At 39.0% G+C, this 17,271-nt stretch overlaps 1 protein-coding gene across 8 annotated transcripts in view; it reads left to right on the forward strand.

Annotated features, from left to right (window-relative positions):
* The window catches only part of pdlim7 (PDZ and LIM domain 7), a 112,692-nt gene that overhangs the window by 26,704 nt on the left and 68,717 nt on the right, over positions 1 to 17,271 (forward strand). For all 8 annotated transcript variants that reach the window (XM_052013763.1, XM_052013769.1, XM_052013764.1 and 5 more), the window contains one exon: positions 16,066 to 16,099. In XM_052013763.1, the coding sequence (XP_051869723.1) occupies positions 16,066 to 16,099 (34 nt within the window). The remainder of the gene's footprint in view (positions 1 to 16,065; positions 16,100 to 17,271) is intronic.

A 17,271-nucleotide genomic window follows, 5' to 3' on the forward strand; every position in this document is an offset into this window, starting at 1 on the left:
AAATAAGGTGAAACACCTTTTTGGTGGTGAAGGGTTGGTAACCAGACACAAATTGTAGGTAATTTGCAAATGAACCAAAGGCAGCATGTGAAAACGTTTTCTTATGTGGGATATTGGTGAAATTTGTGATCTGAAAGAGGCAAGAGCAGATTCAATGGTAAATTTCAAAAGGAATTAGATAAATATTTAAAGGGAAAAGATGAGCTGTGGGGAATGAAGATTAAATAAATAGCTCTATCAAAGAGCTGCCACATGCACAGTGAGCTAATCAACTTCCTGGGGTGTTACCATTTTAAGATGTTTTGTGGGTTAATATTTTTAAGTTTTTAATCTTTTGCCCTCTTGTGGGACGTGCCTGGAGCAGTTTGCAACATAGTAAATTTATCCTGCTAGGTTGAAGCAGTTCACACTGACGATTGGGTCTAAAATCAAAAGGGATACAAGTGAGAACATCAAATATTGTTGTGGGTAATATTCATGTGTGGAATGCATTATATTTCTTTCCACTGCTGTAATTTAAGTATGACAGTGTGATGTCATCAAAGTTACTGTTGGGCAACTCCTGGCTTTGTGAAGCCCAATAGAAGATTAACTTTGATTAATTTATGTGCATGGTTTTTTGTTTCCAACTGAGTTGACCTGCCTAATCATCCAGTTCTTGTGTACCTTTTTGAGAAATTGTATTGCTGTGTTGTCTAAGATACACTTTGCATATCCTATCAACTAGCATCATGCAGGAGGATTAGCTTGGTTGACAAGGCAGGCCTCTAGAATATTGTACTGAGGAATACGTTTAAATTGTACTCGAGTTCTACGGTAGGATTTGTGCTTAGTCTTCTGATTTGCAGCAACAGATCAATGTCCATTTTTCAATCAAGAAAGGCAATTCAAGATTCAATTAAAATGAATGGTGACGGGGTGATAATGGGCCAGATTGCATGGATAGCTAGCAGCTCTGTAGAGAAGTTCCAGGTAGTTGTTGGGAGCGTATCTTTTAGCTTCAGAACTTTCACATGAAATCTTCTGCTCTGTCCATGGGCACACCATTGAATACAGGGGCATTCTGATATAACTTGAATTGACAGGCTGGATACACTTCATTATCTGACCCCTCAGTATTGCTCCAGCCTTATTTGAGTGGGTCTGCTAACCTTCATTGAAAGGTAAGTAAGGTTAAGTAGTTCGGTTTGTTTTTAGCTTTACCATAATATGCAGTTTTAGTTGAACTACATCAGTTAATTAATATTCAGAAGAATTAACTTTTTATCACTGTTTCTAAATGTTTCTCGCCACTAGGTGTGGGCCAAGTCCAATGCAATCTAGCTTATTGTTGGTGGATTAAGAGAATTGTCATAGCAATTTATGGCAATGTAAAATCATTTGAGGAATTGACATGATGGTCTTCCATTTTCCTGTTGAAGGACATGGAGTAGACCTAAATATAATAACTGAACCATTTTGACTGATGGTTATATGTATGATATATTTAGTTAATCTAGAAAGAAACTTTTGGCTGTCAGAAAGATTTATTTTACTGCTGGACAATGTGATTGAATGGACAAGTGTAACTTCAGAGGCTAGTGTAATACTGTAGTATAGAATGCACTGCATACTTCCAAAATGGAAAAGGCAGCAAGTTTTTTTATGTATCTAAATTGATGTAGAATAGGAAAGTGAAGAGTGGATTAACTTTGGGTTGTGAAGGGGGTGTGTGGTGGATGGTGGGGAATGCAGTAAACAAGACTTATTTAAAAACACCTGCAATAAAAAAGTCTGTGGTTGCCAAGTAGTTTCAGACTTTCCTGATTGCTCCAGCGAGTTTAGCTGGCGAAGAGTGAGCCATAGAATCAGTTGAATTCCAGTTTCAAATATGCCCTTTACTGCTTGCAGGAACTAATCGACTATTGCTTCCTTGTCATGAGAGTCCCAAGTTGTTGTCAAGGGGGTTATTGGCTAGTTTGACAGATTCCTAGTAAAGTTTCTGTGCCCTTGTGAAGGGGAACAGGAACCAGGGAGGAAGGGATAAAAAAAAAATGAGGTTCAGAAGTCATGGTTGCTTATTTGGTGTTGTGAAAGTTATTAGTCCTTAGTGATGTTTGATTTGAGAAATTGTTTGTGTCCGCTCATGTTCTATTTTCTTCTGATATTCTTGATCAGAAGTTTTAATGCATTTTGAAGTTTCCTTTTCTGTTGTATTCAGTAGTTGCATTGACACTCACAAGTACTCATAACCTGCTACCTTTTAAAGTGAGTGGCAGCTGAATTAAATTGCAAACAATGTTGTAGTATTGCATTGGGTTTGAGGCCAGTAACTTAAAACTATAAAATGTGACATGGCAAACTCCAGGGGTGGGACCGTGAAAACTTGTTATTCTTTTATTGCAGAGTAGATTACTTGTTTCAGGTGCTTTAACTATGGTTGATTTTATCCTACAAACTTTAACATTTATGAGGGTTTTAATTCACTTTAATGTTTCATAGCAATTTCTAAAAGAGAACAAAATTGCAGTTCAGCATTTTTGGCTAACTATTAAAGTGATATGTTTGAATACAGGAAGCATCTGTTTTGTGGGACATGGATAGAGAATTAGGTATTTATAACATACTTGACATCTACATAATAGAGCTTACTTTCAGCTGGGAGATATTAACCTAGCATTTTTCCTATGGTCATGAGTGGTAACTGATTTTGAGAATACTCTGCTGTGGACATATTTTAAGTAACTACAACTGAAAATGTAATGCTTTAATAATATTAAAGTAATATGCTTCACACACCCACGTGGGGGTGTTGCAGCATATTTCTATAATGGGGTCATTTTAGTTTTACAAAACAAGGACCTTTGGCACAAAGTAATATTTCACTCTTTAGAAAACTTAAACTGATAAAAGTGAAATCTAGACTTTCAGAACTGAAAGCCAGTTGATCTATGTTGTATTGACAGCTACGGGTGGTGGAACCTTTTAATGTAGAAAGCAATTTAAGGATGAAAAAGAAACCACCATAATATTGCTTCAGATTTGTTGTTACTTCACCTTTGGTCAATATTTGGATATTAATATACTGATGCTAGAAGTCCTCACTATAGTGTTGTGATCATCCCCAGGTTTAGGCAGTAAAAAATTCATATCGGTAGCTGTTACAAATGGACAATTCAAATTAAGCCTCCTTTGTCTTTTGCATGTTGGCTTTTATTTTGTTCTTCCATCCTTCTGTTTCTCTGTCCTCTTCCTCCACAATTTCTTCTAGCAATGTCACAATTGATGCAAACTGGAGACGTCTACCACTTCCTGGTACCAAACCATCTCGGTGTTAGTAACTGAGTTATCTGACTAGTAGCTTTCAATGAGAAACAAAGGACTGCAGATGTTGGTATCTAAATGAAAAGCAGAATGATGCTGGAGGAACTCAGCTGGCCAGGCAGCATCTGTGGAGAAAAGCAGGTGGTCAATCCGAAACATTGACTGCCTGCTTTTCTCTATGGATGCTGCCTGGCCTGCTGAGTTCCTCCAGCATCTTAGTGTTTTTCTTCTAGTAGCTTTCAATGTTGAAAGAAATTAATTTCAATTCATCCAGGAATTGGAGAAAATCGAAATAATTACCTGGTGCTTTAGTTCAACGTGCTGTAGATAATTATTGCACAATAGAACATCTCACTGAAGTGAATGTAATTTCAAGAATTACTGATGTGAACTTTAAATTTCCTATAAATTAGAAATATTCATTTACTTCTTGAAAATATAACAATTCTATATTTCCCTTAATTAGCTGAGGAAATGTTACTGGGACTGGAGGGCTTGAGTTAAAAGGAGAGACTGGATAGGCTGGGGCTTTTTTTCCCAGCATCGTAGGAGGCTGCTGAGGGGTGACCTTGTAGAGGTTTATAAAATTGTAAGAGACATAGAAAGGGTAGGGAAGTCTAAAACCAGAGGTAATGGATTTAAAGGAGACCTGAGGGGTAACTCTCTCTAAAAAGAGGGTGGTGGGTGTGTGGATTGAGCTGCCAGAAGTTCTTGTAGAGGCAGGTACAGTTACAAAGTCCAAAAGACGTTTGGACAGGAACATGGATAGGAAAGGTTTAGAGGGATGTAAACTGAACACGGGCAAATAGGACGAGCAATTTGGTTGGCATTGACAAGCTGGGCAGAAGGGCCTGTTTTCCATGCTCTAAATGTTGATGTTTGAATCACTTGAAAGTAGTGTGTGTCCATTTCATTGTTTCAGACTGTCATCCCCATGATGACTTGCAACTAGTGAGGAAACTCTGATCTTAAAATGAGTCCTGCTTTATCTGGAAACTGGACTCTGATATTTTGAAAACCAATTTAAAAAATCCAATTTAGTTGGACAGAAAAGAGACAAACCTAAGTTCTGATGTGAGGAGTGACTGCAACTACCATTTGTTGTATATGCTAAACTATAAGAGTTTTTCCAGAATTACCCTCCTGTACATAGTCCACCAGAATGTTAGCAGTTATGTATAGTGGACATATTTAACCTTATTATTCAAATGAATTTTACATTAGAATTGATATTAATTACATATAACCAATTCGAGATAAATGAGCATGCCAATACATTGTTTTATACTTGGCCCTGGGGAAATAATGTCGTCTTTCACAACAGTTACCTAAATAAATCTGAGTTAAATGGGAAATTGTACTTTGCAACCAATTTTGCATTACTTCATTGTATTTTTATAAAATTATCTGAGAAATATATAAAATTGAAAGCTAAATTCTAGCTTTAATTCTTCAAAATTCACTTTCATGGCTTGTTCTTCCAGAAATGATTACATCAGTTAGCTATTTGTTTTGAATTCTGTATAAACACTAAAAATAAACAGCTACTCTTCAAGTTTGTCTCCCATGAGTCCCACCCCAGCTAAAGATTTTTTTCTCCATCCCTGTATTCAGCACTCTCTATATTTGCCTAATGTACTTGCAAGAAATTAGTTAACAGACAATGTCCCTTTTTTGAAATTTGTGCTGCTGTAGATCAGTTCAAGTTACTTTTCTCCTCCAATCCTTTGAGGAGGGAAGGGGTTTGAAACTAATGAAAAGCTTCCTCCCTGAACCAATACACTGTTGTGACATCATCCCCCTCTGTATCCACCTGTCCTGGATTACCTGTGAAGTGTGGAATAGGGAAGCCACACTTTCAATAAATAATTGTTCATGATTTGTGCATAATAATGCTTTAGAAGTTTATTTGATCAAATCCAAAATCCTGGATAAGTCAGACTTCCACAAACCCCAAATGTAGGGGTTGGACAGTTTCAGTACTGGAGGTTTTCTGAGTAAAGATAATCCATCTATTTTGGGGGTTAATTTTCATTATTTAGTTGAAATAAGTCTCACATTGGGCTCAAATTTTGATAACATTTGTTTGTGTTGCAAGACCGGATTTGATAACAGGCACAATACTTTTCAGGAAGGGTTAGTTCATTTTCTTGGACCCAGTATGTAATGTTGAATGACTGCCAAAAGAGTAATGAAGAAAATTCTTGAACTTGAACATGATCTTTTGTGTAGCTAGATAAAACAAAAATGTTTAAACCGGTTTTTAGATATGAACATGACCTGATGTTAATGTCATTTCCACTCGATCCTTTTATTAAAAAGGCTGGCAAGGTGGACTTGGTTTACTAATTAAAATGGTAAAATATGTTTTGCTGTGCATGCACCCCTATATGGCCCAGTTCCATTTCAATGGAAATGCATACGTGGGGAATGTAGTTTGTATTTCAACAAAGCAGTCTTTAAGGAACTATCTTCCTTGTCTATCAGCCAGAGTTGTTATGCAAGAAGGCCTTAAATGTAATCAGTTCTTACTTAGTTTGCCTTTTCTTTATTTCAGTACGTACTGTTTAGATTTGTCACATTTGGACACGCTAAAGAAATATAGTTTCCGTTGTTCTTATATATAGCAAGAAATTGCCATTCTGTTTGAATATCAACCAATAGATGCCAATTCGGATTTAGGCTATTCAATGAATGTTTCTATTAATGGGCAGAAAATGGCCAATGATGGCTGCATTAATTTAAGGGATTTGATTGCTTAAAATATTTTGCACCAGAAATGTCATGATTAACATGAATGCCATAAAGTATGAAAGTAGGAACTAATGACTGAAGTTCTTTGGTGCTATTGTGAGTATATTTGGAATAGTTATCTAATTTGAGAAGGGAATGTGTGAGACATTTCTCAGAATGCAGTGATTAGAGCTAAAATGTCAAGGCTTTTTAAGACCAGTGCTGAGGTCCGAGTTTGTAGCAATTTGTACCCTTTTTGGAAGTAAAAATGTCATTATGTGCTTCCTAACACTGGCTTTTAAAAAGTTCTGAAAATTCTATAAAATTTGCTAATGCCTGTTCAAAAGTTGTGGACTATTGCCCTTCCTCATATAAAGGTATTTTGTTTCACAGCTGGCAGTTGCTACTGGCTCAATTTCTTGGCTCTAACCTCGGGGAGCAGCCCTTAAAGAGTCGCCACAATGCAAATAAAGCTTTTCCAGCTCATAAGGGGTATTGGCAAGGAATGAGTGTACTCAGTGATGGCAGGGGAGTATCAGAATCCTGGACAAGGTGCAAAAGAACCTGCATGGAATTTTTTTAAAAAAGTGTCCAGAAAAGGCACCTTTTTTTTTGGGCAAGCAAACTATGGCAGCTAGTTGCGGGAATATAATTGTAAGGACACGAGTGAACTCCCTAAATGCCCTTACTTTGAGGTCACACTTGTGAGTGAAGACTGCTGTGTGGAAAGGTAGTCTGTGTAGACATTCTCCTACTGAGTGTTGTTAGAAGGTTGTTCCTGTGAAACCTGGCAGAAAAGGTGCCAAATGCCACTTTTTCCAGATGGCTTTCTCCAATGTTAAATACATTTCTCATCAGTTGAGCATGTAACCACTGTATATTTGCCAGATTTCTTTTTGCACTTGTGGGCCACCAGGCTTTGAGAGGGAACAGGCTGAAACCAATTTGACTATGGTGACTGAGGTTCCAGTATGGATCAGCCTAGTTGAGGTTTGTTTTGCAGAATGAATACAAACGAATTGCCTATGAATATTGCAAAAGCTGGTTCTCCTGCAAGATGTTACTTCAACTAAACTGGTGCAAAATCTTTGGCAATTTTACAAAAGTTGACATTCTGGTGAGCTAGACTCCAGTAAAATAGAGGGTACAAGAAAATCTTGGACCAAAAAACCATTCTATATTAAATATTGGCATTAACTCTCCCAGAAACAAGGGCAAGATTCACCTGTTTGTTTCTATTCTTTACAAGCTAGGAGAAGTTCATTCTGAAGTCTGCTGAATGAGAATGTACACATGTTAGATGGTGAAGGTTCTTGAAGGGGTGTAGACCTATTTTGTTACAGTGCGAGTGCATTAAGGTGCCTCATTGTAGAAAGGGCATTAAAGTGATGCAAAATATATTAGATACTTAAAAAAATATATATCTAAAATATGTCCTGTTATTCCTGAAATTCTTATTTCAATCTGGATAGTCAGAGGCTTTTCCCCAGGGCTGAATTGGTGGCCACAAGAGGCATAGGTTTAAGGTGCTGGGGAGTAGATAAAGAGGAGATGTCAGGGGTAAGTTTTTTACTCAGAGTGGTGAGTGCATAGAATGGGCTGCAGGAAACAGTGGTGGAGGCTGATACGATAGGGTCTTTCAAGAGACTGTTGGATAGGTACATGGAGCTGAGTAAAATAGAGGGCTATGGGTAAGCCTAGTAATCCCTAGGGTAGGGACATGTTCGGCACAGCTTTGTGTGCCGAAGGGCCTGAATTGTGCTGTAATTGTTCTATGTTCTAATGTAATTGAAAGATACTTACATTTGAGAATTGGAGGCATGGCCATTATTGTGGCAGGAAATTTGTTCAAGCAGAGAGATTTTTGGGCAGTGGAAAAAGGTTCAGTGATTTGATCATATTGTAGTAACATGCATAATTCACTTGTGCCCAAATTGTGCACGTCTCTGCATGAATATTTGAAGAAAACATGCATTTCATCTCAAAACAGAAAAGTGTGCTTTGGTTATTTTGTGGCATAAAATATTAATATAAAGAAAAGAGGGTTGGAAATTATTTTCTATTTTTGTATATTATAGTCTTCTAGGCTCTCTATTGTATTTGTATTGTTTTCAATTTAATTTTAGTCGCTACAATTGGCAACAATTTGTGAACAGATCTTTTCCTGATTCATGTTCTTGTTGACAAACTTGGCAGTTCTTGTCCTGGCTGTGAAGTAGTGCAAAATGACTTGGCATATTACCAAAATGCTCTAGCAATAGGTGAGAGTGAGTAGCAAGTCTGAACCAGTTGACCCTGCGCTGCATGGAGCTTCTGCTAGCAGATTTTGGAGTGGCATTTATTGGTAGACTTTGCAGATCAGCCTATGCTATTGAACAAACCCCTTTACCACCATTCAAAGTATAGTAAGCAACTGAGTTATAATCTACTTGTATCTTCCCTAAATTTTTATTGGTCCTATTCTCGGTGTAGATTTTGTGTTTTAATCTGCTAGTCAATTTGCCAACACTTTGTCTCTCTGTAGTCTAATACAGTTTAATGTTTCAGGTTGTATTTGTAGAACTGAAAGCCAAAAGATGAGCAAGGATTTTAATAAAGTTAGATAAGAGAATAACTTAAATGTCAAAGGAAAAGCAAAGACAAAGTTGATGAAGTTGTAACTCTGGGGAAATTGGACATTGAAGAATTGGGTAAGTGCAATAGTCTTTTTCAATGAAACATTAAGCAAATAGAAGACAGGAAAGGAAGTAGAGCTGCACTGTGGTAGATATTATTCTGTTGCCAGCTATGTTTACTTGTAACCTTTTCTGCCTTAAATCTTAACATTCACACCTTGCTAGAATGAAAACTGAAGATAACTGGTGAGATTGAAGGGTTCAGTGTATCAGAAGGGTTTATGAAACCTCATGGTCAGAAGGCACCAGAAGCCTTGGTGAAGGCAAGATCACACTTAACTGGTTAGCTAATCTGTTTTGTCTTTGAAACTTGAAGGAGGTTGCATCGTGTGGTAAACATATTAAACAAAGCACAACTGAGGGGGGAAAAAACAAGTGATAGTGTTAAGTAGGAATCCAGATAAATGCAGGACTTGATCTGCTTGCGATGAGAAGCTGGAATGCAAAAAATGTTTATGATGCACTGATTAGAACACAGAGGCTACTGAACATCATGCAGGTAGTTAAACTTATAAAGGGGTGTACATTGGAGAAGTCACAGAAGAGCAATTGAGAGGATCCCAAATGTAAGTGATGGGGAAGAATAAACACTACAATTGAGAGAGATGGTTAAGATGAAGGAAAATCTTTCTGACAAATAAGGAATTGAACGTAATTGATGAGATTAGACCTCAACATTATGCAAATTTCCTTAAATTGTTTGTATGGCAAAATGCCTTTACCTCCTTTTGGATTATGGTAAGAAACAATATGTTGGAAATGCTGAGGATCAGGCAGTATCCATGGAGTGAGAAGCAGAATTATCAGAATGAAATACTGTTGATCTTACTGAACCTGGCTTGCAACTCTCAGACCAGCTTGCCCACACTCGCTGTGGTCGGATACAGGATGATCTCGCTGACTTGCAAAATCAAATGGTGAAGTTTCAACAGTGACCCGGCTTCAGGTGGTGAAAATGCAGAGGCCCCTCCACATTTAAAGCTATTGAAGATTAATTAAATAATTCTGAAAAGAGAAATTTCACAAAAGGAAACAATTTAGTAAAAACAAAAATACAAGTAGTTACAACATTAAAGTAGTTTTTAAAAAAAAGAATTAAGTAATTAAGAAATGATTTGCCTTTCCCTTTGATTCCTCATCCATGTACTTAAAATGCCTACTGAAGTCAATGGGGCTCTCTAATCTTATGCAAGCCTTGCTGATGGAGGAGTGAAGAGATGGTTTCCCTATGATAAAGGTGTGGAAGCCCAGCAGGACCACTATGCCAAGACCAACAAATTGAGTGTAGTGTCTGCTGTGGTGTCATATGTCACTCAGTAAGTTTCAGGCCTCTACGTCATTTAGCAGTGTATGTTCAGAGGTCTTATTGCTGTTTCAGCAGTGAATGTTGGTATTTCCTGTTGGAACCACCTACTGAAATGCACATTAACTATGTTTTTCTACAGATACTGCCTGATTATTTGGGTTGTGCTAGAGGAGGCAGGCATTAATAGTTTAAAGTGCAGTTGCTAGTCATCAGAATCAGGTTTATTATCACTGACTTGTACATCGTGAAATTTGTTTTGCGGCAGCAGTACGGTGCAAAGACAAAAATTACTGTAAATCACAAAATAGTGCAAAATAAAAAGGGATAACAAGGTAGTGTTCATGGACTGTTCAGAAATCTGATGGTGGAGGGGAAGAAGCTGTTCCTAAATTGCTGAGTGTGGGTCTTCAGGCTGTTATACCACCTCACTGATGGTAGTAATGAGAAGAGGGCATATCCTGGGTGGTGAGGGTCCTTAGTGATGGATGTTGCTGCCTTGAGGCACTGCCTCTTGAATGTGTCCTTGGTGGGGAGAATTGTGCCCGTGTAATCTCTTGCGATCCAGTGCATTGGAGCCTCCATACCAAGCTGTGATGCAACCAGTCAGAATACTCTCCACCATACCTCTATAGAAATTTGCAAGAGTCTTTGGTGACATACCAAATCTTCTCAATCTCCTAATGAAGTAGAGCTGCTGGCTGTCCGCCTTCATGATTGCATCAACGTGTTGGGCCCAGGATAGATCCTCTGAAATGTTGTTGCCCGGGAACTTGAAGCTGCTCACCCTTTCCAACACTGCCGCCTCAATGAGGACTGGTGTGTGTTCTCCCAACTTCCCCTTCCTGAAGTCCGCAATCATTTACTTGGTCTTGCTTACATTGAGTGTGAGGTTGTTGTTGTGACACCACTCAACCAGCCGATCTATCTCACTCCTGTACGCCACCTCGTCGCCATCTGCGATTCTGCTAATGACAGTCGTCATCAGCAAGTTTACAGATGGTGTTTGAGCTGTTGGGAATATTGGAGACATTTCAAAAGATTAGTTGCCTTTCCTCATTATTGATTATTTTTCTGTCTTGTGTTTTATTGCCCTGTGTTTAATACACTTTCGATGCTGAAGTTTTTTGTTGTGCCGAAGTTGCTGGGAAATACCTTATCTTGCCTGTAGTACTGCTGGGGTTACACCAGTTTATAAGGACCCGGAAGGCAAAATATGGATTTCTGCAGCATAAAAGATAATCTGAAATGGTGATGTATGCTTGTCACTGTTAAGACTAAAACGCTGCAACAGAAGCCAGCTTAAAGCATAGGAAGGTTTCCCCGTGGTCTGTTTCCTGTTTATAGCATTGTGCACATTAACAGTTTCCTGATGACTTATCAGGGTGTTGGGGCATAATACATGTACCAATAGTTGGAAATTGTGACTCAATCACTCATTTTGCAATTACCTTACACAAAAATACACAAAAGAAAATAGGAGTAGGTCACCCAGTCCCTCATTTCTGCCCCCCTGCCCTATTCAATGTGGTACAGCTAATTTGCTCCAGTTCCGCATAGTCGTTGATTCCTCAATCTTGCAAAAATATATCTAACTTCTCTTTAGTTACTTCCAATGATCTAGATCTAGCCAATACAACCCTCTGGTGTGGAGAATGCCAGAGATTCGATACTCTACGCACCTCTGCTCCCCTTTATCTTTTAACTATGACTAGAGTGCTCGCTTAGCATGCGAGAGGTAGCGGGATCGATGACTGCATTCTCCAGTAGTGTTAGGGTAGGTGTGGTAGTGTAGCGGTGAGTGTAATGCTATTACAGCGCCAGTGACCCGGGTTCAATTCCAGCCACTGTCTGTAAGGAGTTTGTACAATCTCCCCGTGACTGGGTGGGTTTCCTCCCACGTTCCAAAGACGTACAGGTTAGGAAGTTATGGGCATGCTATGTTGGCACCAGAAGTGTGGTGACACTTGCAGGCTGCCCCCAGAACATTCTACACAAAGGTGCATTTCACTCTGTGTTTCGATGTACATGTGACTAATAAATATATCTTATTCAAGACTCTTAAATCAGTGGAAACACCTCAATGTCTACTCTGTCCATGCACCTTTAGATTTGTTTCACTAAGATCCTGCCTCATTCTTCCAAACAAATGTAACATTCTTAGCCATATATGGCTAACCCCCTCATTCAGGTATTAGCCTGGTGAGTCTCTGTACTGTCTTCAATGTTAGTGTATTGTACTCAAAGTACACCCTTCCCACCACTGTATAATTGCAATAGTACTCTATTTTTAAACTCCACCCTAGCATTAAAGGCCAATACATAATTTGCTGCCTTAATTATTTGCTGCACCAGCATGCTAACTTTTGTTTCCTACCCTCTGTACTCTGCAGTCTTTCTCCAATTAGATGATCTGCCTTTTGATTCCACCTACAAAAGTTCATGACCTTGCACTTTCCCACATTAAACTTAATTTGTCAAGCTTTTGCCCAATTATTCAAGCTATCTACGTCCTACTGCAGAGTCCTAATATCCTCATTGCAACACATCCTCCATCCATTTCCATCATCAACAGACTTGGATACTTGCACTCTTTTCCCTTCCTCCAAGTCATTAGCATAAATGGGGAGCAAGGATTGAAACTTGGGGCATTCTATTTGTAATGTTTTCTCAGCCTGAAGTAGACCCAATTATTCTGACTCTCAATCTTCTGTATGACCATTCTTCAATCCATGTTAACAAACCTCTAATACTGTGAGCTCTTGTGTACTAGCTTTTTATGTGGCCCCTTTTTGAATACCTTTTAGGAATTCACTAGGGATATTTAGGAACATTATACTAATTCCTTTTTATCTACTGACTTAGCTATGGATCTGTGTACTCACAAGGTCCATGTATTACTGGGAACATTGGTAAATGTGGAGCATCCTCCAGAACTTTCTTGGTGTCTTGTGAATTCTGTTTGCCATGAGATGGATTCCATTTGATATCTTGTGCTGGCAAGTAGTGCAATATTAATGGTTTGTGACTAGAGCCAGGGTCGAGGAGAGGATTGGGAACAGCAGGAGTTAAGTGTGGGTAGGTTTGGAGCCAAAGATGGGATCCAGAGTGTTTGAATGTTTCATCTTGTTTTGACTCCATATTGAGTTCAGAAACTGCTTCAGAAATTTTTTTTGAAAGGTAGTACAATTGAAACATCATTACCTTCATTCACTCTGCTAACCAGTTCAAAAAATTCACTTGTATGAATGTCATTAAGATTTCATCCCCAAAGATTCCATCAGTTTGAGAGGCTGTTACACAGCTGCTCAGTGTCGAGTAGTCTAAGTTGTGGTCTTTCTCTGCAAAGGCTTTGCTGTGGCTGTCCCAAGCTTTGGTTCATCCCTTGTTGGGATGTGCCAGTTGGCAGCATTCGCTTGCAGATGCCACCTTGCACTGGAAGACTAATGTGTTTCGGGTAGACCAAAGTGTGTCTTTTACCAGGTTGATCTTCTAGCAGTAGTTGATCTTTATCTCAGCATGTGTCTCTGTTGAGCAGAGTCCTATGTTGTGCAGCTGCTCGAGGTGAACCTTGACGAAGACTACGACATCCCTTTTTAGACTTTCCTGGCAAACACAAGGAGGTGGATGACAGTTTCATCTATAACTCAGCTAACTTGAGGGCAGCACATTGAGGGATTGAGACTTAAGATCTTTCATGAAAGCTGATGGGGGTGCCCCTTCTCGCCACTTGCCAGACAAGGGCTTGGTGCTGGTTTGAGAGTTCTGGTGATGTATTCTGGTATGTGACTTTGACAGTCCGGGAAACCATCCAATAGGATCCACCATGTCCTTCTCCCACAGGGCCTCCAGGACATCCATGCAGATCACTGCCTGATTGACTTGTGGTCACAGGTGTTTTCTGTAGAAACTTTTCCTCAAGGGGCAGGTAGTGCAGCCACGGTCCAATTGAATGGAACATCCTGCTGCAAAAAAAAATCAGACCCATGCTTTGCAACACCAGGGACAGAATCTTGGCAATGGCTTCCATAAATTCTGAGCTTGGGGTTTAGATGCAATTTGTTTCTCTTCTAACTTTACACTGGCTAACTTTGGTGAGGATCTACTGCATTTATTTGAATGTGGTCTCTGATCTTCATTAAACAAGTAAATTGAGGCTATGTCCTTTGATTATCTTTCCTTTTTTCACCTCAATTCATGGTCCACCAGGTATCAGTGAACCCTACCTTCCCACATACTTCTGAGATGTGGATGACAACCAATAGGCATCTCAAGGCACTGGAAAATTAACACCAATGCTGTCTCTGCAAGATGCTGCAAAAGAACAGATTTGAGGATGTGCTCAAAGCTTCCTTGAAGAAATATAATGGCCCCACTAACTCCTGGGAATGTCTGGCTCATGACCACTCAGTGAGGAAGATGGGAATGAGAACTTAGAGGCCACGTGGCAGGAGCCCAAAGAAACCCTGCATGAGTGACAGAAGGAATGCACTACCTCACCAAACTCGGCATTTGCCCACCTAGTCAGCTGCCCCTGCCCCCTCTGGGGAAGAGTCTGCATTTCCCACATTGTCCTCGTTAGCCAGCCCAGAACCCACTAAACCAGAGTGGAAGCAAGTCTTCCTTGGCCCCGAGCATTGGCTGAGAAGAAGACAGATTTGTGTGTTCAATAACTTTACAGCAGTTTAATATATCTTAGTCCATTTGGTTTTAATATTTTTTTTAAGTCTGTGGATTTAAACTGCCTGAATTTTGGAGACATCTGAAAACAGTGAAATTGCCTTTGACACCAGGAAACTGTTGGGATGCTCCTGTGGTGTGGACTCGGTTTCCACCACTTGAGGCTTAATCACCATTCTTAGCACAATCCAACCTGTGGTGGGAGCACTGAGTTGAAGCCTTCAGTAGAATGCTGCAGTGAGTACCACCCAGGCAGAGATTAGTTAGGATCAAGCACGATCTAACACAGTGGCAGAAATGGTTGCTTTCTATGCTGTAAATTTCAGACCATAAAGTATTTAGTGCAATATAAGCCATGTAGATGCTCCTAAAGCAAAAGCACTTCATTTTATGTATAGCTTTGATTAACAATAAGGGAGAGAGGATATACATCTAAAAGAAAAGGAATAAAGGAAATCCATTCACTAAGGGAAATATTGCAAAGAAGGTAGTAAAAGCTGCACTTAAAGCAATTAAATGCTGTCCAGAAACCCCTGCACATCTTTGAACAGTTACTTAAGATTTTTTTTATACCCATCTGCCAAGTAACTTGGGTTAGTACTTCATCCGAAAGGGTACATTATTAATGGTCTATAATACTTAAATTCCAGCCTAAATTACATGTTCAAGTATCCTGGAGTGACACTTGAAGTATAGCTTCTGCAAAATTTGGGCCAGAAATTTGATTTAGTGAGGTGGCATGACACTTCTACAATATTACCAAATATGGTTGAAACCAAATGACTAGTTCAGGATGTTTTCGTGACTAACCTTAACTATTTTTTTCTGCTTTTTTTTAATCTGTCCATCTGCTCTCTCTTGTGGCACCAGTGATCTAGGTTCTGAGCCATGGAACCCAAGGCTTGGTTTACTAGATGTCCCATTACTTAAGTGTGTATTAGATTCTGTAACAGGTCATTGATTCTATTCACATCAGCCAATTTTCTTGTTGGTGTTTGGAGTTTATTTGTGAAATCAACATTCTTGTCTTGAATATGGGCATTGAGTTACATTCACATCTTTAGACTTGTATAAACTCATTTGACATTCTGTGGTATTACGTCAGTGGATTATGCTCTGACACCTTTTCAAGGTCTTGATTAAGAGTCAAAATGTTGATGGCTCAGTGTCTGACTGAGAAATGTGACCTTGCATTATCTCAGTCTCATTCCTTTAAATGAAATATTTAATTGCCTCAACCATGATACATCAGGCAATATAACAGGATGGTGCATTCTGGTACCACATCCCCTATGATATGTAATTTTGTATTGAACTTGAGTTTAGGATATATTGCAACACTAACTCTCTTCCTGTTCTTTGTCTTCTCAGAGCTCATCGTTCCTCTGGCAGCTGTGATGAGAAGGTATAGTGGATAAATACTTTTTATAGTATTAGTATTTTACAGATTTATCTTGGTCATAAATGAAGGTAGGTCGATTGCCAAGTAATTAATTGTATATGTTCATTGTAACTTCATTTGTGTTATCAATAAAAGCTTCCATTTATGTCATATTTTAAAAATACTATCTTCACTGGAAATGAAGTCTAATATTCCTGTATGGTAAGCTTGTATTCACCCATATACCCCACCCCCCACCACCCGGACACAGATTTTGATTTCTGTTACATTTATGCATGGACATCTTGGTATGAATAGAAGCACTATGAAAGGACACATGCATTCAAGTATAACTAAATAAATGCCTATTAAAATGATATTTGTAAACTAGTTTGTAGCTAAATGATGAGATCAATACTTGAAACTATGGACCATAGTGATTGCCTATACATTGATTCGTATTCATAATAAATGTATTGCTTGCCATTGGTTTTGCTCTGTCTATATCTGTTCTAATTGAGTCAGTCTGTAAGCATGAAACTTTAGAGAAAATTACAAGTTCCTGCTTTAAGTACACGCTGTGCTCATTTTACCTGATTACATTCCAAGCACCAATTGCTTATTTACAACCATCTTCTTCATCCTGTTTAGTGAACATTTAAAAGATTGGTGTTTTTGATCTTCCTGAAGGCAATCAAGCCAGAGTTATGTTACTTGTATTTTAAGATTTGGGTGTGTCTGGCAAGGCCAGTATTTGTTTATCTATCCCTTAATGACCTTGAACTGGTGGTGACATGCAATCTCAAACTACTTGCCATCCTTTTGCTGAGGTTGCTCCCACAGTGTGGTTGGGGAGGGAGTTACAGGATATAAATCCAGTAACAATGGGGAAATTCCAAGTCAGAATGTGTGCAACTTGCAAGGGGAACCTCCGGCTGGTGATATTCACATGTACCTCTATTGTTTTTGATGGTAGAGTCTGGGAGGTGCTGTTGGAGCAGTCGAAGTGGGTAACAACAGGGCGTTCTGTAACTAGAATGGACTGGAAATAGAATGTGCATTTAGGGAGGTGGTTAGGGTGCTAATCAAGTGGACTACTTTAGCTTGGTGTCAAGTTGCTGGATCTGTACTCATCCAGGCAAGTGGAAGAAGTTTTATCACAATCTGGGTTTGTCTTCAAGATGGTTGTTAGGTTT

The sequence above is a fragment of the Pristis pectinata genome, chromosome 4, assembly GCF_009764475.1.
Source record: "Pristis pectinata isolate sPriPec2 chromosome 4, sPriPec2.1.pri, whole genome shotgun sequence".
NCBI classification, from domain to species: domain Eukaryota; kingdom Metazoa; phylum Chordata; class Chondrichthyes; order Rhinopristiformes; family Pristidae; genus Pristis; species Pristis pectinata.